General features: G+C 45.6%; 1 protein-coding gene across 1 annotated transcript in view; it reads left to right on the top strand.

Moving 5' to 3' along the window:
• LOC105567863 overlaps nucleotides 1-23,493 on the top strand; it is a 43,134-nt gene that overhangs the window by 2,049 nt on the left and 17,592 nt on the right. The window contains exon 2 of the mRNA XM_012023092.1: nucleotides 5,394-7,654. Within this exon, the coding sequence (XP_011878482.1) occupies nucleotides 5,447-7,654 (2,208 nt within the window). The 5' untranslated portion in view covers nucleotides 5,394-5,446. The remainder of the gene's footprint in view (nucleotides 1-5,393; nucleotides 7,655-23,493) is intronic.

Below are 23,493 nucleotides of genomic sequence, written 5' to 3'. Positions count from 1 at the left end.
TACCTCCATTATCCGTTACGCATTGTACTGCTCTCGGGATATTTTATCGTAAGGGAGACACATGTGTAGAAAACAACGTTACAGTAGCTAATGAAGGTATTTCGACAAGATGAATGTCAGTGGCAAATTAGACGAAATTTCCTATTAGCAAAAATATAAAAAAAAAACGCGATCGTGCATTAAGACGCAATCTAATTATAAATTGCACACTTAATATATTGTAATAAATATTCAATTTAATTCCCCGGTTGATTAATCTAGTTTATCACAGTAAGCTTTCAAGTAGGTGTTGGCGAAGCCAATATTCACGTCCCACACATAATTTCGAAGAAATTCCTCTAGGGACTCCGGATACCAGAGATGGCAAACTCCCCGTAATAATTTATTTATTAAATTTTTTAACTTGGATACCTTCGGAAATGATTTTCCAGATTTGACAACCGCCTCCCCCACGACTCGTAAGAATAATCGCACAGGAATCAAGTTCACGGCGAACTTCGCCGAAGTTTAGCCGCGGCGGGACTTGAAAATAATTTGCCAAATACATAATTTGCGAGTATCGCGAGTGCGGTATCCGAAACTATTTTCGACTGTCGTGGCATCGTTACCGCGGACACCACGAGGCATCCGAGGCATATCTTGATCAGACACACCTCACGTATCCCCCGACTTCCGGTATGGACGACGTAAATACCGGAACTATCCGTCTCTACATATAACACATCACTCACCGTCTCTCCATTCGAATTGAATCACCCGCCCGCCCTTCGCCGAGACATACGTGGGACGCACGACCGCAATTTACGGTAGGTCAGGTTCGACGGATATCCACCCCTCCGCGGGGCCTCGTGTCTTCCGCTCTTATGTCAGTCCGAGTCCGTAGCGGAGTATCGGTGCTACCCTTCGCTCGAGAACGTCGAAATAAAATTAGTTTTATTGCGGCGAGCAAGATAATATTCCCGGCCAACGTGGAGTAAATAATGGCAGGGTCCAGAACTGGCGCCTCATAAATATAAAATGATTTATAAGATCGACGAGGAGGAAGGGCGGAAGAGGGTATTGATCATGATTAATAGCGTACGACTAAATGGAGTTCGTTACAGCGGAGGGTGTTAAAACGGACCAAAGTGTGCAATGTGAAAAGCGAGTACGCACGATTGAGACACTCGCCACCGCGCTGGCCCTCTGTACATGCTGTCTTAGATTAATTATCACTCTAAGACTCGTTTAAATTTCTTTTCAGAGGCGAGTGTTTCACTTTCCGTTGACAAGCTTTGTATCACGAATCAGAGGGAAGAATAGAACAGACTCGTGCGCTATAAAATTGCACAAACAAAAAACTTAAAGGAATAAAGGACTAAGAGCCGCGGCAGGGTATTAGTATCTAAATATTTCGTATTTTTAATTTATTGCGAGCAACATTACCTCAGTCAGGGTTTGAACCTGGACCTTCCTCTCACTAGGCGGGCCTCTCAACCAATTCGACCACCGAGGCATACGGAAATATTCATTGTAATAAACCATAGACATAGTAAATATAGACTGAGCGTCCCATTGAATACGCTGAAGCTTGTGAAGAGAGAGACAGGGAAGATTTAAGAAGACTTTCTTTCTCTGTCTCACCATCCTGACAAGGGAGAATCACGCCTGTGTAGTACTGCGCAGGCACGATTCTCTTCTTTTACGATGGTGTAAGACAGAGGAAGAAAGTCTTCTCAAATCTTCTCTCCCTCTCTCTCCTCACAAGCTTCAGCTTATTCACTGGAACGCTCAGTGTAAGGCCGGTATTCATAGTCGATTCTTATTTCAAGATCATCTTAAGTGTTGTCTTAAGAGGCTAATACTCTGTGATTGGTTAAAAAGACATTAAGAGTATACTTAAGATGATCTTAAATATAAGAACGGACTATATTTACCATGTCTATGTAATAAACAGTCTAATGTTGATACCCGAATGCCACCTATCGTGACGGCATTCGAAAACGAGAACTGCGCGCCGACTTAAAAAAACGATGTATTTATAGGAGAAATATATTCTTTTCCTTCCCTACCGGCATTCCCGACGTTAATGTTTTCCAGCCATTTATCATTCTTTTTGTTAGCTGTCATTGGATCATATTAACTTCGTTTGAAATCTGACGTATAGTATACGTGTCGAGCTTTTAGGCACTTTATGTGTATTTGTATACGTATGGTATCATCTAATCGTAATGGAAATCTGATGAAAACGGTGTGATAGATTGGATTGGATATTGTTGAGGAGAAAGAGAGAAAGACGGGCCAATTTATTTGAATGTAATTTAACTTTCATTTGTGTCTTTTAAAGAGCATGTCTTCCGAAAGGGTTATTTCATGGCAAAAATTGCGAGAGCAACAGATTGCCAGGGGTATAACGTGTGCGTATAAATTAATTGCACTTCTCTTGTTATTTAAGCTCGCTGTATCGTCGTTGTCGAGTTGTATAATATGTGTTTAAAACATTTAAGCGAGGTCAACAATTTCGCTGCCCGAGCGAAAAGTTAGCCGGCCCGTTAAGCTACCCTTTGCGATTCTCGTACCGCGGTTGTTCCCACATTGTGCCGGCATTAAGCAGATTATGTGGCCAAGTTTTTCCAGTCTGAGAGAGCAAACGTATGTTTCACCAAACGAGCGACTCGCTTCTTTCGGCGGAGGAGGCGGGCGCCGTTCCCCGAAAATCTCGTTGATTCCGATCCGAAACGAGAAGAGTAGCGTGACAAAATTACAAGATCTGATTCGTCAGATTCGCGCTAATCCGCTGTAAATCCACGAGCCCCTCTTCCACGTCGCGCGATGTAAAAAGAAGAGGAGGAAAGGGTCGACAGCCGCGCGTCTCGAAACATTTCGTGCGCCTTCGTAACAAAGTTTTGGAGCTAACAGTGTTCCTGGCGCACGATACTACCGTGTAACTATATTACGTCTTAATGGATCTTTCGGCTGCGACAAAGGAGCGGCAAATGCCGCTGGACATTTACCTCCGAGCCCCGGCTTGCCATAATTGTAGACGATTGTTGATCGTGCAACAATTTGTATTTGTTAGACGCCCGTCACGGATTGAGGAAGGTTCCAGGTTCGTATCCTGGCTGAGGTAATATTTTTCGCAATAGGAATAATTTACAGTACGGGTATCGAATGCTAATGTAGCGTCTAAAAATGCTAAAATGCAGCATTGTTAATACAATTACAAATCGTTTATCGATTTGAATATGTGAATTTGCTGACGATAATAACTCCAGCTGTAAGAAAACTGCGTTATGTCCGAAAAGAAACCGGCGCGCAGGACAGGTGTGGAAAGAAACGGTATATGAATTCACATTTTTAATCAATTACAAGTACAGACTATCTACATCTTGCCTTAGACTCGCATTGGCCATTCTTGTGTGTTGTTTAATTTGTATTTGTACTCTCTAAAAGTCAATCAGTGGATTATCACTGAAAACAGTGATTACTCATTGACTTGCAGTTAAAAGTGTACCACTGAAAGTCCCCTATGAGATAGGTTCCTAATATGAGACAGAGGAGTCTCTGCAAAATTAAGAGGCATCATCTGTCGGTTCCAGCATGAATTTATTGCCCTTGGCGTGAAATCTGTTTAGTGGAAAATTGATTGTTAGATCGTGTGATCGTTGCGAAAAAAAGATTTGCGATTGAAAACCTACTACTAATCTCACGTTAATTCGATCTCATAATAGAGAACTTTTCTCTACTTATAACTCGACGATCATTCACTGTTCTTCTGTGATAATCCGCTGATTGACTTTCCGAGAGTAACAATTGCGCAGAGGCTCCAGATTGTCGCGTCAATACGAATTCTATTTCTGCACTCCGTCTTGACCGCGCAATAATAACGCGGATAAAACGCGTTCAGCCCGAAGACTTCTCTAATCTCGTTCGAGACCCCATTACCTGCCGATGGAAATCAAATTACTGCGGCAGCTTAGCTCTGACCGCTTTTCTTTCGCAATCTTGCCCCGTGATATATTTTCAAATACGCCCCGATATCGTTAGACGTCCCGCACGTTCCATTGTACGCGGAGATGAATATCGACTACTTGTTATTCAATTACAAGTCAGATATTATGAATATCGTTACAAACGACGTTACACCCCTGGCAATACTTGATATTTTTATTGGCCTCGACGCTTAGTGCAAGCGGGTCTTCGTGCAATCCGAGAAATAATGTGTACACGTTAAACCCTTAAGTCTACACATTACCGCTCGTTCCGTGCGTAAGTGTAAGGTCTCCGTAAAAAAAAAGAAACGGGATTAACGAGTCCTGATACGGGGGTGAGCTTTAAATTCTTAGCGTAATTAAAGAGAAGCCCCCAAAGTGGCTCGTAAATGTAATACAGTGTCGCAGTTATATTTCCCGGGGCGTAATACCGCCATCTGAATTTCATTTGTGCTTGCTTGCCAATTTAATGAAATTATTTCATTCCCGTAAGCCTATTACATTTGGAATCGAGAACGTCGAATCTTCCAAGTGTAAAATCGGCCTGGCGTGATATCGGGTTAGCCGGTCGGGAATTTACGTATGAATATTTTCCATTAGCAGATTACTTTATTTTCCAATTACACGGCCGGGCTTCGTCACGATCGCCGTGGCCCGATAATTATCGTGAATTATAATTAGGGCGTATTGCGCACCGCCTGTCGCGAAAACGGGTCTTAGACGGGAGCGAATGCGGATTAAATGTAAAATACTTACTTAGGCGGAAAAACGACGGAACTTTCCCTTTGCGCGAGACGTACGGAAGCTCTCGATGCCGGGTGGAGAGCGTTATCTGTGCCACAAGTGAATAAACTTTTCGCCTATAAATAGCGAGAGGCTCAAATAGTTTGGCGAGTTACCTGATTTATCCGCGAGTACTTTTTCGATCTCGGAGATGGAGAGAAAGAACGCAATAAAAAGAGCACTCCGGTTCGATATCGATTCTGCGTGCACACGAAGAATTATCTACCGTCTAAGGCCCGGTTTCACCAACCTTGTTCAGCTTTAAGCTTAGCTTCATCCGACTTTGGTCTCTTTCCAACTGTTACTTTAGAAAGAGACAAACGTGAATTAAACCAACGTCGAAGTTAAACGACGTTTGGCGAAGCCGGGCCTAAGCGTCAGTCGCGTTCGCCGGTAGAGGACGTAGAGGAAACGCCTGAGAAAAATGACTTGTATGTACGACATTACACAAACTCCAGAAACCACTGGGATCGTGTCAAAATCAAGCCTGGCGAAAATTGATTGTCCGCGAAAAGAAACCTTTATTTTCAATCGCGCTTACGACCCACGTAATACATGGCGCGTGTAACGTTATCGATTTGACACACATCTTGCGACGCGGACTCTCACGACACGGTCCCCTCTTTTTTTTCGTTGCAGATGAGGAGGAACCGGAAGAGCGCCTGGAGTCGTCACAGAATCGACGACTGATTATGACGCGCGTCCGCACGCGGTGGCATTTCTCTCGTCTCCTCCTGTTGTTCTCTTCCTCCGAAGCCCTCCAGGCACGCCACTGCCTGACCCTCCTCCTTCTCGGCCTTACCTCTCTCCGCACAGCCCTGTCGTGCGACGAGAAGACGAGGCCCCAGAGCCGTGACCTGAGCGCGCTGCCCCGTTACTTTGAAGTACGGAGATACCCGGAGCGGAGAGACCTCGGCGCTCCCAGAGTGATCCCGGAATGGATGCAACGCGAAAACGAAGCTTCAAGCATGGCCGGTCAAAGTGCTAGCGACGTGGCCAGTGACGATCATTCCGGCGATTCGCCGGAAACTCAGAGGGACTGTGACGGATCCGATCCGTCGGTGACGAAGCAGGCCTACCCCGACGATGACGTTCTCGCGAGTCGCGTTAACGATCAGGAACCGCGCTCTGGAACCGCGAGCGATTACCCGGGACGGAAGTCTGGCGAACGATTAAGCGATCCCGCGGGCACTCGGCGGGTCCGCGGCGGAATCAGTTCTCAAAGTATGAAGCAGCGCGAAGAAAGTGCGAACAATTGGTTGGGCAATCAGCTTGGGAAGCGGCGCGGTGTGCCGACGCTTCAAGTTACTTCTCGTCGCGCATCGGTGAATCGGGCTGTGAACGAGGTCCAATTTCGCGACGGTGATAACGAAGCGGGCCTGGCGACTTCGGGCGGATCTCACCCGAGTGTCGGCGATCTACCCGAGGACGCCGAGGACGCGTCGATCGAGGCTCCGACCGATCGATCGTATTCTCGCGAGGCCTCAAGTGTCGGTCGTCTGACGGGGAGTCGGCGGGATCGCGGCGGCGGAGCCAGCTCCGAGGCGGAGCGAGCGGGTCTAAGCGCCGATAATTTATTCGCCGAAATTCCCGCCAGCCGCGCGAATGAACGCACGAGCGATTATCCGGGCCGACGGAGTTCGCGCGGCGATATTGACGCCGCGCCGCAGCACCGCGACGTTCCCGCGGCTGATCGAAGCGATCGCGGGATTGTCGGCTTCTGGGTCGCTAGGCAAACTCATTTAAGCCGCCGCAATACCTACGCGCTTGATAATCGGGGCGGCGGTATTGCGCGCGGCTCCGAGAGCGACTCGGCCGAGCGGCTTCACGAGAGCGACGGTACCGTAATAAATGACGTTATTCGTAATGAGTTCGCGAGCGCGAACGATTCAGACGTCGATGCAATCGCGATTGACGACTTGGACGTCGTGGGCGCCGTCCCAATGGAGAACCAGGTCGAACTCGGCGGAATTTCGGAAATCGGGAATCGGACCGGCGTCGACCCGGATCTCGGCGGGGCGGCAATTCGCCCCGCGAATTGTCGCAACGTCGCCTGCTCCAAGTCGAGCGACGAGGACGACAACGACGACGACGACGACGACCTGTCGGTAATTAGAATAAAGAAGTTCGGTACGGAGGAATCCAACGGGGATCGAGGATACGAGGACGAGGATCGTTCTGCGCGGGCGGGCGAAATATCGACGGCGCCTGGCAACGACAGCGATACCGATATCGACATCGACAGCGAGGCGCCTTTCACCGGTTTCGAGGGCTCTCAGAAATTTCCCGTAAAAATCAATCACAAGTCGCCGCCGTCGGTGCAAGTCGAAAAGTTTGACAGGCGGCACTTCGGCCCGCATAAGGAGGACGTACTTGAAGAAACATCTACGTGGTACCCGAGCACCGTGCTTCCCGACCTACCGAAGAGCCCCAGCAGAGACGTGCTTCCTCGCAAGACGAGCGACGGCTCCGACGACGTCGCGGACGAGGTGGACGAGGCGGACGATGTCGGCGAGGGGACGACGGAGATGGACGCGAGGCGGAACGATACTCGTGACGAGTCGCGGCCGCCCGGTACCGACGTACCGGAAGGACACTTGTCGGTGATCGAGTCCACCCCTGACGAGAGACTCGCGGTGACCTCGAACGTCACGGGCAGTGAGCTCGAGAAGGCGACGCGCGACAAGAACTTTTCCGACGGCACGGCGAGGATATCGAGTGCGGAACCGATAGCGAAGATAAACGTAACTATCCTAGGACTTTTCGAGATGACGCACAGGGTCTCGTCGAGACCGGAAGGAGCCAGCGAGCTTCAAGCGGCCAAACTGGCTGTCGAGCGTGTCAACGAGTTGGATATCTTAAAGCGCTTCCGTCTGCGACTCATTTACAATGACACCAAGGTGAGTTTCTAGCCAGAAAACCGTTGCGGCATTTTAGTTTTTAAGGCTCGATTTCACCGACGTCGCTTAACTTTCAGTTTAATTCATCCTTTGTTTCTTTCCAACTGTTCCCTTAGGCCAGTTCTACATTGATCGTATCGTATCGTCGCATGCGTCGCAAATCATAGATTCGACCAATCAGCGTTGAATTAGAACCAGTCTACGACCTCACATTCGATGGTGATAGGTCACTGTCTTAAATCTTACGTCTTAAAAATCTCATTGCAGACGCCGCAGTAGAAAGAGACAAACAATGAATTAAGCTTGTGAGATTAAAGTTAAGCGACGTTGGTGAAACATGCGAGAAAATGCAGTTTACTTTTAAACGCGTTTTAATTAAATAGTATGAACTCGTCTTACACAGAACGTTAGGTTTTAATAAGCTGAAAAACGAATGCCAGCGGCGCGCAAGTCCGAGATAAAAATTGTACAGCGAAGAGGCGAATTAACGCAAGAACAAATGAATGCTGATTCCGTTTGAAACAATTCTGTACTTCCGCATCATTACCGTCCTCGTTTGCAATTGATTTCCGTGTCCGATTACCGATACAGGACTGCTCCGTGAAATCGTACCAAATCCATTCGACTCTGTCTTGAATCCCGGCAGCAAGAAATTATTGGAACAACGCAATTTAACTTATACAACTCGGAATGAATTATCAGCTTACTCCGTTATACATTTTGTTCCGGTAAATATTGAAAAATACCGACTACTCGCAAATCGATTCCGTTTCGTAAGTCAACCGAAGCCGATCGTAGCAGCATCGCGATGAAAGATACATGGAATTTTCTCTTAAAATTCGCCCTGAAAATTACGTAATCGTGGGACAACACGGCGTCCCGAAGAATTTTATGAGTTTCTTTTTAAAGAGGGAGATCCGGGTTCAAATCCAAGCAGAGATATTAGTTTTCGCAATGGACATAAATTTAAAACTATAACGAAGTCGATTGCCTGCACTAGTGCGCGCTGAGTGCACACTAAGGCCTGTTTATAGTCAATTCTTATATTTAACTTTGTCTTAAATACATGTTCAAAAAGCATTTGGCCAACGCATGATCCGCGTGGTTGCTATACAGATCATTTTACTGGCCACGAAATATTTCAAGAGATATTTAGGACGATCCTTGAATATAAGAATTGACTGTAAACAAGTCCTAGTGTGCGCTCAGTGCGCACTAGTGCGCCTTTTAAAATCACGCACGGTACTCTTGATTTTGTTTGACTACCTACTGGAACAAGATAGACGAGACGTTAATAGGATTTCGTCGAATATGCGTTAAGTTGGAAAAAGCGGGGGCAGGAAGCGAGAATTAAAGACCGGGCAAATTTCTCAGATCCTCCCAGTTGTCGCCGACACGTTGCGCCGGGATTCTCGGGGCTTCCAGCCTGAGATTTATAGTTTATTGGCAGCGGACCTCTTGTCTTGCCGCCCGCACCCGTCTTCCCGCTATCGCTTTAAACGCTTTGGAAACGGTACCCGCCGAAAAATTGAGGAACACGACTAGATGATGGCTATTGACGTCACCGGTTACCTCGTTACACGAGCGACGTTAAGCTCACAGAGGCAATAATAATTTCAGCGGAGTTACTTCTTTCTCCGCTGGTCAAATCTGCGGAATATATAGACCGAGCGTACAGCTCTCTGCGTAAAACTTGGATCGTCGAATCTATGTATATCGGCAAACTTTTTACCAATTTTTTCTGCACCGGTGCTTAAATCACACCGTGCCTACCCGGTGGTGATCAGACCTCTCGGCAGAGATGAGATAGAGTCTGCTATTAGAGAATCGACCGTGCGGAAATATCGCTCGGGACTCGTTCCCCGCGCGTCTGTTGTCGTAATCCGTGAAAAATCGACCCACGTTTGTGCGATACCATGTATTATAATACGCTTATGCGAGGCGTATGATGAGATATGCAAGAGCTTCACGCGCGCGATTACTTTGACGTTATCACGAGAATGCCGCGTAACGCGCGATATAAGGAAACACTGTATGGATTTGCATAATGTAAGGCATAACAGGGTAGAGGGGGCGGGAGGGGGCGAGATACCGCGAGAACGCGTCAACGTACCGATAAGGCGTGAGATGGATAATTTACCTCGCACTTGACGACAGAGAGCGTGCGCGATTAATCTCGGATTTGTGATTTTTAAGCCTCTGAGCTACCGGCGTCCTGTCTAAGCCTCTCAAACTACTCCTAATCTCCGCGCAGCTCGCAAATTCTCCGTCTGCGCGACAACATCGCATGGTCCTCCGGCGACAAGCCGCTGTCAGATGCCTCGCCTCGAAACAGCTTTGAATATCTTCTGGCAGCGCGACCCAACTACCATACGCGTTCCAACAGTTTACGGTCCTTCTAGCGCGTACGAAATACTCTTCGTAATGCTCGCTCGCGTTGCTCTTTGAAATTTAACGACGGCGATCGGTTCTCGCACCCGTCCTGAGGTTGCACAGACTCGCGCCAATGAAAGCCGCTTAAAAGAAGAACAATATCAACGGGCGAAATGCATATTCCGCGCATTTCAGAGGTGGAGTAATTTCAGCACAAGCGACTCGGACGTTGGAAGGGTCTCGCGTTCTCGCGTAAATATATACTGAGCAAAAATGTAACAAGTCCAATTAAGATACTTCTTTACGTTGTAATCAAAGACATGGTAAGAATAGGCCGAGTGTACCCTCTTGTAAGCATTGAAGAACAGGTAGAAAAGGATTTCTCTCGCTTTCTCTTTTTATTCGCGTCTGCGCAGTGAGGTACAGACGTGTGACGTATACAAATATAATGTACGCACATGTGTAAAATTAATCACACGCTCAATTGTCTCTCCACTCTTTTTCACACTCCCTCTTTCTTCTCGTTAGAGACAGAAAAGTGCATGGTACAGTGATGGACAGAATGGTTGCGACACTTTTTCAAATGAGTTTAGGAACGCGCGCTTATAGATTCAGGTTTACGTTCCAAAACATTTTTTTTTTCGAGAAAAATTTTACTTGAGAAGTAGATCGAGAACGCTCCACATGGTTTCGTCCATCGAGTAAAATATTCTTCGGGGATGATTTTGAAATGTAACCCTGAATATCTAAATGCACGTTTCCTAAACTCACTGGAAACCAAGTGTTGCAACCATTATGTTCATCACTGTATCTATTGTCAGTTTCTTTCTACTGAAGGAGACGCTGGAGTAATACTACACTTTTTGCACCTTTTGCTCCTCGAATTGTCAATTCGTGAAAACATTTGTGTAATACGCGAATTATAAGACTTGTGTACAAATCAAAAGTGTTCCACTATTTGGACTAAATCAGAGAACAGCGTGGTATCATTGAAATTTAGTTTAGAAGCCTCTATTCACTTAAATAAGTTATAGGGACCCTAATCTATAACTCATTTAAGTGAATAGATTTTTTGTTAGGCTTCTAAATTTAATTTCAATGATTCCATGCTGTTCTCTGATTTAGTCCAAATAGTGGGACACTGTCGGTCTGTACACAAAAGCCACATAATTTGTATATTACACAAATGTTTTTTTCATGAATTGACGATTCCAGATGCAAAAGGTGCAAAAAGTGCAGAATTACTACAGCATCCCCTTAATCTTCAGATTTCAGACCTTACGCTCGGTCTATTTTTACTATGTCTATGACTGTAACGTATTGTAACGACCCTACAGACGCTAACAAAATGGCGTGAGATCACTACGCAGACAGATCTTGCTTTTTCACTTTTATCGTCCTCTCGTCTCCGTTATAATTTATGTCTCCGCGTGCGCCTTGCACCGCGTCGCTCGAAAATGGCGAAATCAGCACATCGAGTGAGATCTCCAGCATCCTCGATAGCGCTTCGACACACACGATGTGTCTCGTCGAGTGAGAAGTCATGACGCGCACATATGTGAATACATTCTTCACGTTCGCCGGAGGCGGAGCTCTTGTGATGTCGGCTCCATATTTCTTCGCTAAAATATTTCACGATTATTCTAATACTTTAGGATTAGACTTTGTCCGTTTGAAAAAGAACCTGCCGCCTGTCGAAATGATCTGTCGCCAGATCCACCGCGTCACAGCGGCCCGACGGGAAAGAGAAGTCTCCTTTCCGGCACCCGGAAAGATTCGTTAGTCCATTCCGGTTCGATTCGCGCTCCGACGGCCGCCTGAAATTCGGGCAGATTTCCAGCGAATTGGCGAGTGCGCTGGCGAATGCATACCGAGTGCAGCTTACGAGGCAAACTGAACCTCGTGTTTACCCTAAAAGAGGGAGAGCAAACGGCGGTAATGAATTGCGGTTTGGTCACGAACGCGGCGCGATTAAGCCCACGTTTTGTTTCGTCCGCGTTTGGATGAAAGCAAAGCGCCGAGAATTACCGCGCGTTTGAAAGTTCACACTGTGGTACGCCTCCGCAACATTAAATCCTAAATAGTTTTGCGCATACGCGGCGTTTATTTAATGGAGCGACGGTCGCCAGTAGTTACAACACCTGTCGAGCTCCAACTGGATCTGCAATGATGCGAGTCGAAATTTTACGACGTATATTAATATTATAAATTTGTAACGTTATGCATTTCCATCGTCGTCGTCGTGTATTTTGCAATTAACGAGCACTTGTGAACGGGAAAGTTCGTAATTCATCAGAAAAACTGACGTAAAGGCCGTTCGCTTCTTTTTTTCCCGAAATCCTCACTGACGTTGATAATCGCGAATGGGCGAGCTATCCTTTTAAAATTTCATAACGTATCATCGTTAAGACGCATTGTATCCCGTGTACAAAACCGAATGACGTGCGTGATCTTAACGGAGTAGTTAAAAGCGGGAATTGAAGGCAACTGTTGAGTCTCTTAAATTAAAGGACTTACGAGAGCTCCCTAAAAGATTGTTTAAAGAGCTCTTGAAACACGGAGTCTTGCACATTAATTTGTAAAGTTGTCACGATTATCGTCGTTCACATCCTGCACTTGATATACAATCGACAATTAACCGAATTTTGGGTTAAATTAAATAAAAAAAAAAAGTATATATCGCCGTGTGTACAAGTGCAAATGTCTATTGATTAATATTGATGTAAAACTCAATATGCGTGAACGTTGTTGGAGAGCTGTGCTTCAGAAATGGAGGACATAATTCACTTAACGCGAATTCGTGCTCCGACATTGCCATGCAGCGAGGCGTGCATAAATTTCGGATTGTTCGCCAAGTTCGAACTTGCGTGACTTCTCATCCTCAAAGCTGACATCGCGGGCAAGTCTCATTATGTGCGAGCCCCAAAGGGTCTTTATGTCTCTGGCGGATTCATCTCTGCGCATACGTAAACGCTTTTCATGCGTTTCTGCCCGTGTTCGGTGCATTTATGTATGCATATGTCGCCAGTGGACGCGCGTTGCGCGAAATGCCGAAAGACCACCCGCGGGCTATCGATAATTTAACTAATCCTCGACCGGGGAAAGTTCTAGAAAGAAACCCAGTTCGGCTTTTCGTACTTTCGAGGAAGAACTAAACGGGCAAAGAGTGTGGAGCGACAAGTTTTGCAGATTCTGAAAATAGAACGAAACAAAGAATAATCAAACTTCACCCTAACTCGCTTGAGGACATCGATGTAACATCAGCGGGCTACGCGCAAGCCGGAATTTCACGAAATTGAATAAAGAAGTGGGTAAAAATTGCTCGGGAAATTGAATCCGAATGAATTAGTTAATATACATTTTGTTGGCGCGTATTAAAATCTGGCAAATAATACATTGCGGAAAAACAAATGCGTGTAATTTATTAAAGGTTCAAGTTGCGTTTTATTAAGGTATGCGCAATTGAAAAAAATTTGTATACGCGTGCGTACCCGACGTCACAACATTTTGTCGATAAAACGCGACGTGTAAATTTGCTCGATGAACCTACGACAAGAGGATATTTTGTTTCCTAAATAATAAGCTTCCAAGTACAGAGGACATTAATTACTCCTTGAGTTTTTCAAATCTTTCCAGTCGCGTCAAAATATTGCAACGATATATAACGTGTAAATTGAGATATGCAATTCCCTATATTTATTAATGTTAAAGGGACTTTTTGTTAATTTCCTATACTTATTAATGTTAACGTGAAATGGAAATCGCGATTTATGAGAGACATTCGTTACTGCATTTTGTTAATTAATCTAAACTCATTGCGAAAGAGATTACTGCGCCTTAATAGAAGTACGAAAGGCGAGTGGAGACCAAGAGGCCAAATAGGGTTTCTACGAATTTATAATAAATCCCGTCGCGCTAAGTTTACAGAATAGCGCAGATGCAGTTAAAGCCAGTAAATGAAACAAATTTGGCATTTGTGCAAAGGGATTAGCACATTTTATCCATCCAGCCCGACGGTAACTGTAAGAAATATAGAATTACATTTAGAATTACGGCATCCATTTGCAAGCTAAACCGCCATCCTCATCTAGTATATGTGACAAGTCGGTATAATGTAGCCATGAATTTTAAATAGTACATAACGCCATAAAAACTTTTTCATCTTGGGACGGTACACGTTTGGCGTAACCAGCTGAAGGTTAATTATTAATTTTCCTATGAGAGATTTAATTCCAGCAACCGCTACGAATTTAATTTCTTTTACCTGAAAAACATTTTTAACGGGGTCGCCAGAGGGGCTTGAATTCACCCCTGAGCAAATTACGGGGGAATAGTTTGTCTATTAATGCACGCAACCGCAACGCTAATAAATTATTGATTGCGCAACATTATCAAAGCGTCGCTGCGCCGATATATTGTTCTAACGGTGAAATTAACGAGTAATAACGCGGCGGCATTTGCGGCGGAAACTTGAAGAGTTCGGCTCGAAAAGTTGGAGGCATCTTGCTTTAGCGGAGGTACAAGCAAAATTAACTCCTTTGTGCCAAAGTCTTTATTTATCGAAAGAACACATTTTCTGTGTCTTTCGAGAGCCGTACAGTTCTCTTGCACCTTCCATTATGGATTCTCCAAGAAATCATCGTTTGATCGTCTTCTTGAAAAGCTACGGAAGAGTCGTACATTTGCGAGGATCGTTATCACAAAAGATTTCTGTTTCGAAATGTCAGCGCAGGGAGTTTGCCCGAAGAAAAGAGGTGTCGGAGAGACGGGGAAAATGCCACGGCCACGAATTTACTCCATTGAAGACGCTGCTTCCTCGCTGCGAATTCCCTCTTGAAAAATTTCGAAGACCCTCGAAAATTATCGGCATGAATAATTATATGCACGTACGTTCGCATGTCAAGATATCGCCTACGTAATGCGAGGGGATCAGCATATTGCTGAATCACGTTGTCGTCCATTGAAAAAGTGGCGAGAAAAATGTGTAGCTAGGACAGAGAGAGCTCTTCTAGGATGGCAACATATGTGTAATATCATCTCGTTTGCGAGGTAAAGTTTTAATGAAAAACCAGAAGAATGATTCTGGATGGCAATAATGGACCTTATTTGGTTGTAACGTCAATAAATATTGTGAGAGGTTTATAAATGTCGAAATATTGTGCCGCGCATATTGAGAAAATATTTTTCGAAAAATGTTAAATCCGTCGACGACGTAATAATGAATGTCAGCGGAATTTTCTCTCACTCCTCGCTGGTACGCATGAATTTTCGTTGAAATTCCGTTACAATCGATTCGCGATTTCGATAGGAACCCGAAGTGCACACGCACGAGTGCACATCTACGCAACGTGCACACACATGCGGAAATACCTGTTTGATTCTGTACCCCCCCAAGGACGTATAGATTATGTGCGATCAAGTTTAGGCGCGACATTAAATTTGCCCGTGTTTCAAATTCTCGCGTGGCCCACGCTCGGCGATAGAACGCACGCAGCATTCAATATCGGAGGGGAAATCGGACTAAAATTTTTATTCCGAAAGTCAACGCGCGCGAGACAAGCCGTCGCGCGGCACCGCGGTTGTCGATCCTAAAAAGAAAACGCGTATCCCGCCTGTGTGACATCCGCGCCGTCGGCTTTCCCGAAGATTAATATTTCAACGAGCCTTCGTCGCTTCTTTGCGCAACGATGTCAAAAGCCATACCCCGTATCATCCAGTATTGCCATTATTCAAATATATGCCACGTTGCTTTCCGTTTCAACGAGCTCGTCGTGAGCTACATAATAACGAAGCGTTGAAATTTATTGTTCGAACTGCACACTCGCGTCCCAAGGGGCAACACTTGCCCGAAACCTTCGCTAGCTATCGTTCGAGCGTCAACGTGTACATTAACGTCTGAGAAGTCGCGGGTTAAAATTTATCCCCATCGAAGCACGCGGGCGTATAATTTGCCCCCATAACTCTCGATATCTATTAAAGTTCCATTCGGCGTTTCGGATTATCGGCGCACGTTCGGCCAGATGCCTGGAGTGATTCTGCACCTTTTGCATCTAGAACTGTCAATTCCTGAAAACATTTGTGTAATATACAAATTATGTGGCTTTTGTGTACAGACCGACAGTGTCCCACTATTCTGACTAAATCAGAGAACAGCATGGAATCATTGAAATTAAATTTAGAAGCTTGACGAAAAATCTTTTTGGCTTTTCTGGTTTCTAAACTTCATTTCAATGATACCAAGCCGTTCTCTGATTTAGTCCGAATAGTGGAACACTATTTGATCTGTACGCACAAGCCTTCTAATTTGTGTACTGCGCAAATATTTTCATTAATTGCGACAGTTCTAGATGCGAAAGGTGCAAAAGGTGCAGATTCATTCCAGCGTCCCCTTCGCGCGTACGTTTGGAGGGAGGCTTCGTAGCCACGAGGGCAAGTTTCCATTTTCGCGTGGAGAGGTGAGAAACTTTGATTAATTGCCGGCGGTAGTCGCGTAGCCCTCGCGCCCCTATCTCGCGATGAGATTCGCTCGAAACGCTCATTATATCCAGCGCGCCGCCCTTAAAATCCCTCGGCGCGTCCCACGATGGAGAACCTTTCCCCGATTGCCCTGCGAGCCCCCGCGGCATACGAAGCGGTCCACTCCGCATTGCGCCGATAATCGGAGTTTTCCGCCACGGTCGCAAATTGCCGGCTGAAAAACTAATCGGCGCCGCGCCCGGCATGCGAAATCGCGACACGTTTTGCTATGTTCTCGCATTCAGATCGCGGATCCGTAGTAAACTCAGTCGCTCGGCCAGGGAGCTAATGGCTTTCGCGTAAGATAAATTAATTGTAACGCGGCAGGAACGATTTTCCGTCCCCCGTGCGAGAGGAATCGTTGAGAATTGATCTCGGCGTTCGCGACGGCGGCGAAGATAAAGCTCGTTGACAGTTGAAGAATGTTTGTCACATTCAATGGCGCGCTGTTACGGAAATTAAGGGAGAGTCGTCAAGTGCAGTCTGCGGTTACATTAATTTCAAATGCCGCATTAAAAGGGGAACACAATACGCGCGACGGAGGACGCCGCTTAAATCGCGAGGCTCTGTGTCTCTAGGTTTCGTCGAGAATGGTTTAATTAACAAAACATTAGCGTTCGGTGAAGCGATAATAACGGCAAATGCTGAACTGGCTGGATTGTAAATTCTCATTAGCCGCCTAACGGCAACAATGATATCGAGGGTGCAGCGTATACAACTTGGCGTATTACCGGGGCTCCAACTTCTGAAAGGGGCAAAATTTGCGAAGTAACGGTACACGGGCGAGCCGCGTTCTTATACCATTTCTTTGGAGCCCACCCTTCCTCCGCCGTTGTACTTGGAATATACCTGAAGGCGACGACGCCGATGGCGACCCGTGCAACGGCGATATCGATGAAAGCGATGAAAATAGGGCTTCCCGCAAAGTCTCACGCTTTTTCAAGACTTCAATTACGTAAGAATTTGTTACCGCTCTATTTCCAACCGCGATTAATCAAATACTTGATTCTGTTCGCTTTGTAAAGCGAACACGTGTAATAATGTCCGATCAATTATCGTTTAAACTACTGCGCGGCTGACATGACGAGGTGTGTGAATGGTCGCGTTGAGAAATGACGTTTAATAATTTCGGATAATAATGAAATTCTATCGTTCAACACGGTATCGCGAATTTTCGCGACCGGCGAAACTCTTGTCACCATTGAGACTCTTGTTACCCTTTTTTTTTTCGAGCGTGAAACTTTCTCGAGCGTGCAGGTGACGGATTTGGTGTGCGCATCACCGACGTTCTAGGACGTGGAATCCAGAAAAGTCAACGACATGGAATTCAATCAAAGAAAGTCCGGGCGCCAAAACTCGTCTCGCGCGCGCGGAGACCTTCTCCTCCAATTTGAAGAGTCGAGGACAATTACGCGTGGCCGCGCATCGTTTTCGGCTTTTTCGCGTGTCCCGTGCGTCCGGCTTGCTTAACCACGGTCCACCTTCCATCCATGTCCCTCCTTTATTACCCACCGACGAAAAATCCCCTTTCTACGCGTTCCCTGGATCCTCTCTTATATTCCGCCTTGTAGGCAGCCGATGAGCATCGCGCCGAACCCGAGTTAGCGTCAGAGACGGATACGCTCTACCGGATATCAATTTCATTTAGATCGGGATATACAAGATCCCGATCGTCCCGAAATCGCTTCTGCAAGCGAAAAGATTTCGCCGCCGTTATCGTTATTTTTATTATTGTATTTCATTTACTTTTCCACAGGCGTTCTGAACTTTCTCCCCTCCTCCCACTTGTTTATTTAACACTATTAACCGTTTTCCTAGTAACGCAATTTTAGTTGAAGAGCCGGTTTATAATCTTTTTATTAAAATTTCCTCGGAAGTTGCTTTATTAATAAATCCGGATATTACGCATGACTATTCAAACGAAAATTCATTGTACACCTTGAGACGGACTCTCGCAATTTATATTATCTTATTTACACGCGCTGCGTCATGTTTAATCTTGACCTTATACCTATTAAGATTATCAAGTTGATCATTGCGTTGGAATTATTACAGTATAACGACACATTTGAGGCACCGTGAATTTGGAATCCTGCGGAATCTGACATGCGACATTCCCAGTATTAATTACACGTGATACTGGCTATTGTTTTTGTTAATTACGTTCGTGTACGCACGCCATTGTGTTTAATATCAACTGATGCATTCCGTCAATTATCCAATTGTTCACTATAAATGTATAATGCGGGCGTTTGTACGATCCGAATGCGTAATGCGATATAATACTGCAGCATGTACACACGACATGATACATTTTTTTATCGCGCGAAAATAATGATAATTATTTATCCGCGCGATTTTAAGAGGGAGGGGGGGGAGGCCTTTGTAAAGATGGTACGTCCATGTGGTTGATATTAAATATATCAATGACGCTCGCCCGTTTTATAGCCGATATTATACACGCGCGGATACATACATGTTCAGCCGTAATATTTCAAATTTAAAGAATGTGACGCACGATGCAATTGCCCGCGCTGCAATAGAGGGCAAATTGATGGGAGAACGTAGCGTAAAAATGCATCCCACATTCGATCGCGGCAAAAATTTCTCTTATTTTCGTTTCAAGATAAAAATGCACAAATAGCGCTATAGAATTTGCAGCCATTTTCAATAACAGTTCTATATAGCTACAATATTATGCCCCTATGGAATTTAATTGTCTGGAATTTCTGTCGTTAACTCGTCACTTGTGCGGAAGGGTCTGCCAAAACACGAGAGGAATACACTTTGCAGGAGTCTCTTCCTTGCTGCTATATTTGTTTAAAAACAATTTTTCTCCCTTGCACAATATCGGAGATAATCGCAATTAATATAAATAGCACGCATCAAAACGAGCGAAAAATGACAGAAGTAATATTTCATGTCTTCTTGTACGATAAGGGAAAGTTGCACTCGGGCGATTTTATGAGAAACGCAATTTCTCCATTGGTATTATCTAAATCCTGGTATTATACGTTACTTCTTCAGGCTCCATCTCGCCGAGATGTCTTAACCCAGCGACTTATCTAAAGTACTGATTATTTTCTTTGTCGCGGGGAAGAGGGGGGGGGGAGAGAAAGAGAGACGAGAGCGGAGAAAAATTTTCGTATCGGGCCTAGCGTTTTACCGCGTTTTCAACCCCTAGACTAAGAAGCTCGCGCTTTCACACGTATACGGGCTGAACGGTAAAATCTGCTTAGGGTAACCCACGAAGGGTCTTCCAGGTTCCTTCAAGGATTACATCGTAGACCGGCGTGAGCGGTCTCTCGCGAACTCTCGTCAAATTGTAAATCGACCGTGGTTGATACGATTTCGCAGACCTAAGTCTTATCAGGGTTTTTCTAGGCGAAACGCCGATGGTGCGATAAATAAGACGATACATCGAGGCGCCTCTCGTTCGCACAAAGATATTTTTCCAGTCTGCATTTTCGTCAACGCTTCGCACAGAGCTTCTCGGGATAATAATATAATTTTATCGAGAAGAGAGATGTGCCCGGCGAAAACGGCCATGTCGACCTGATAAAGGAACTCGTGCTGGGCAAGGGATGGCGCAGCGTATCTCGAAAATACCAAAGTTCATGTAGACCCTAGTTACAGTGTAAATCCTGAGCGATCGACATAATTTCGCCAACTTCAATCTTGCTGAACGATAAAATATTCCCTTTGATCGCATCGTTTTACGAGCGAATGTATCGACAAATTTCACGTTGAGCTTAAATAAAACCACCGTAAGGTAGTTTTCGTTACAAATTGTAGATCCCACAGATACATTCAAACACGTATAGCGTGTGTGTAAAATAATAAAATTTGACTTTACATAAACATTTACATAAATATTCTCTGAAATATTGAGATCATCGCGCCGCGAAGAACACTCCAATGAAGTAATAAATCTTCATTAGGCTCGTATGATTTATGTATGCCGGTGAGCAAATTCTATAATCTATGGAATAGCGTTGGAATCACGGGAAGGGGATAAAAAGGGGCATACAAATGTCCGTTTGCACAGCGGGGATGTTCTTTTGGTATTCTTTTATAGAACGTCACGAAATCACGAGAGATTTGCGCGAGTTGTTGCGTATATATTGCGACAGCCTTACGTAAATGGCTAAAAACACCGAATGAAGATAGAGATGAAGTATACGGCAAACAAAATAAGCTCTCGATAAGAAAACCCGGGTGGACTGTTTCTCCGTGGCTTATAAAAGGGATCGGAGTGAAGATTGCGCGGATGTTCGCCCATGCGGTACTTCCGATGAAGAAAAATTGCCTTCGCGTTCGAAGGCATCCCGAAATACACGTCTACACGTAACAACGATCCGACAGTTTGCAATTCGCAACGAGAGTCCGGATAAAAAGGCGTCTGCCGCGGCAATTGGCATCACCATCGATAAGATAGTCCCTCCCCGGTTTCTTCTGACAGACGGTGTACTATCTGCGCGCGATAATGGACGGTGAAAGGCGCATATTGAAACAAAACGAGAACGAGACAATGGCACAAAATGCAGCCGGCACGATGAGAATCGCCGGGCAAAAATAGAACCGATGTCCTTTTGTATCGAGATATTCGCGGATGCGGAGCAACAACTGCGTCCGTGTCGATCACATCAGTGTTTTGGTCCATCCACCGCCGGCTCTCTCTCTCTCTCTCTCTCTCTCTCTCTCTCTCGCGTCGCGCGTTTTATATCTTTATTTATCCTGTAAATGCTGATAAGACCGTAAAATGAGATATTACGTGATTGGTTTCGTTGATGGAATAAAGAGAAAAGTAGCAAAATAAAAAGCGACGGTTGTACTATAATAAAGGGGAAATTGTATATTTACCCTTTATACGAATCTCCCCACAGGCGTTTTCCCATAGTATCATGGACGGTGGCGCACACTGATTGATAGGTTTAAAATCACATTGTTATCGTTTCTCCTCCGTTCGATTTTCCTGTCTTATTGACGTTTGGGATATGATCGTGAAACAATTTCGCTCCGAGAAATTGTCTTATAAAAATCTCATTTAGAGAAAACCGGCGGGATAGAGGCGAGGTGAAAGGGACGGGTCTCCAAATAGAGCGGTTGAACCGTCGTTCCCGCTCAGCTTCGTTCATTATCGATGGCACTAATAAGGATGTAAAAAGCCAATGAAATAGTCAGTCGCAATCGTCCCGCGTCGCGTCCCGGATTTTCCTGTCACTTTTTCAATCGCCGATTCTATATCAGAGGCATTACAAGCATTGACGTGCTTCCGATTTTATATTCCGACGCGAATTAATTACAGTATCGCAAAAAAAAAAACAAACGAGCGCGCAACTCGTTATCTAAGGGGATGCTGGAGTGACTCTGCACCTTTTGCACCTAGAACTGTCAATTCGTGAAAACATTTGTGTAATGTACAAATTATATGGCTTCTGTATACAGACCGACAGTGTTCCGCTATTCGGGCTAAATCAGAGAACAGTATGGTATCATTGAAATCATGTTTATAAGTAAAAAAAGATATCTATTCACTTAAGCAAGTAACCTACAATTTATTTAAATGAATAGATTTCTTCTTTGGCTTCTAAAGTTAATGTCAATGATACTACGCTGTTCTCCGATTTAGAATAGTGGAACACTTTAGATCTGTACAGCGTAAGCCTTACAATGTGTGTATTACACATATGTTTTCACGTATTGACAGCTCTAGATGCAAAAGGTGCAAAAAGTGCAGAATCACTCCAGCATCCCCTCAAGTTGCGTTATAATTCATGCAAATCGTTAACCGGGGGACCACACGCGGCCCGGCGGGGAGCGGAAGCGCGCGCGAGTCGTGTTCCAGCCGATTTGGCGGCCGGCCAGCGGGTGATTGCATTATACCGATTGTTTCTTCCGCGTTGCCTAACCGCGAAACAGATTCCGCCTGACCGACAGCGGCTTATCGGTCGACCTTGGCTCACGACGGACGAGCGTCGTCTCGTGTACCGGCTCTAGTGTACCGTACAGCGTCAGCGATCTCTCTTCACGGCGCGGATAAAGCGGCGGAAACGAGACGGCGCGGATTCGAGGAGCATTCGAAGGGAAAGATATCAACGGGCAATCCCTGCTAGGCGCACCTGCTGGGTCAGCGGCATCGATCTCCGGAAATTCACGGCCCACCACCCCCGCCCGTCCCGACCTTATTCTTCGACGTCTTCTCCCGCTACTTCCATGTATCATTGTCTCACACGTCCGGACCCTCGGCAAGAATACGCGGCACAAAACGCCTCGTCCGACTATTGTCTCGGCTACACCCCATTCATGAGGCAGTTCGACTCTCAAAGCCTCCGGTCGATAGTGAACTTAGGCGCTACCCCCACACCATCGCGGCCGCTCGTACACGTACACGCGCGGGTGAAAACGCACATTGATATCGGCACGGAACTATCGGTGGACGGGGCGGATTGTACTTTCAGAATGTCGATACACCGACGATCTCGGAGGACCAGGCAGACGTTTATTGTCTGTCGCTCCTAAAAGGCTTATTCGGCGCGGATACACCGTGAATGGAGGATATAAAAATATTCCCCCGGGACTTCCGGTCGTGTAGATAAGAAGCCGAAGTCGCCCCATATGCGGGGAGGATACGACTTTCTTTTTTACACGATATTCTACGTAAGATCGCGGTCGCTTCGCAGGGAGCGATTAGACGGCGATTGACACGAAACGTTACGCGTTCTATCGTCTTAGCAAACTTCCCGTTTTACGATATAGAAATGTAATGGCAGCTCGGATTCGAAAACACACACGCGCGTCGTTGAAACGTGGAATTTCACGAAGATGCGGCTCAATGGCCACGAGGGTTGTTTTTTTTTCCTGAAACATAATTCTTACAAAGGCCGTCACAAAGTGGAGTAATATGTAAAGACGGTCTGCGGTTCTTTTGCAGCGGCACGTGCAATTCG

The sequence above is a fragment of the Vollenhovia emeryi genome, unplaced genomic scaffold (genome assembly GCF_000949405.1).
Source record: "Vollenhovia emeryi isolate VEMERY1.0 unplaced genomic scaffold, V.emery_V1.0 DF939133.1, whole genome shotgun sequence".
In the NCBI taxonomy this organism is placed as follows: domain Eukaryota; kingdom Metazoa; phylum Arthropoda; class Insecta; order Hymenoptera; family Formicidae; genus Vollenhovia; species Vollenhovia emeryi.
The sequence above is the reverse complement of the archived record's forward strand: the minus strand, read 5'-3'. Positions and strand labels throughout refer to the sequence as shown.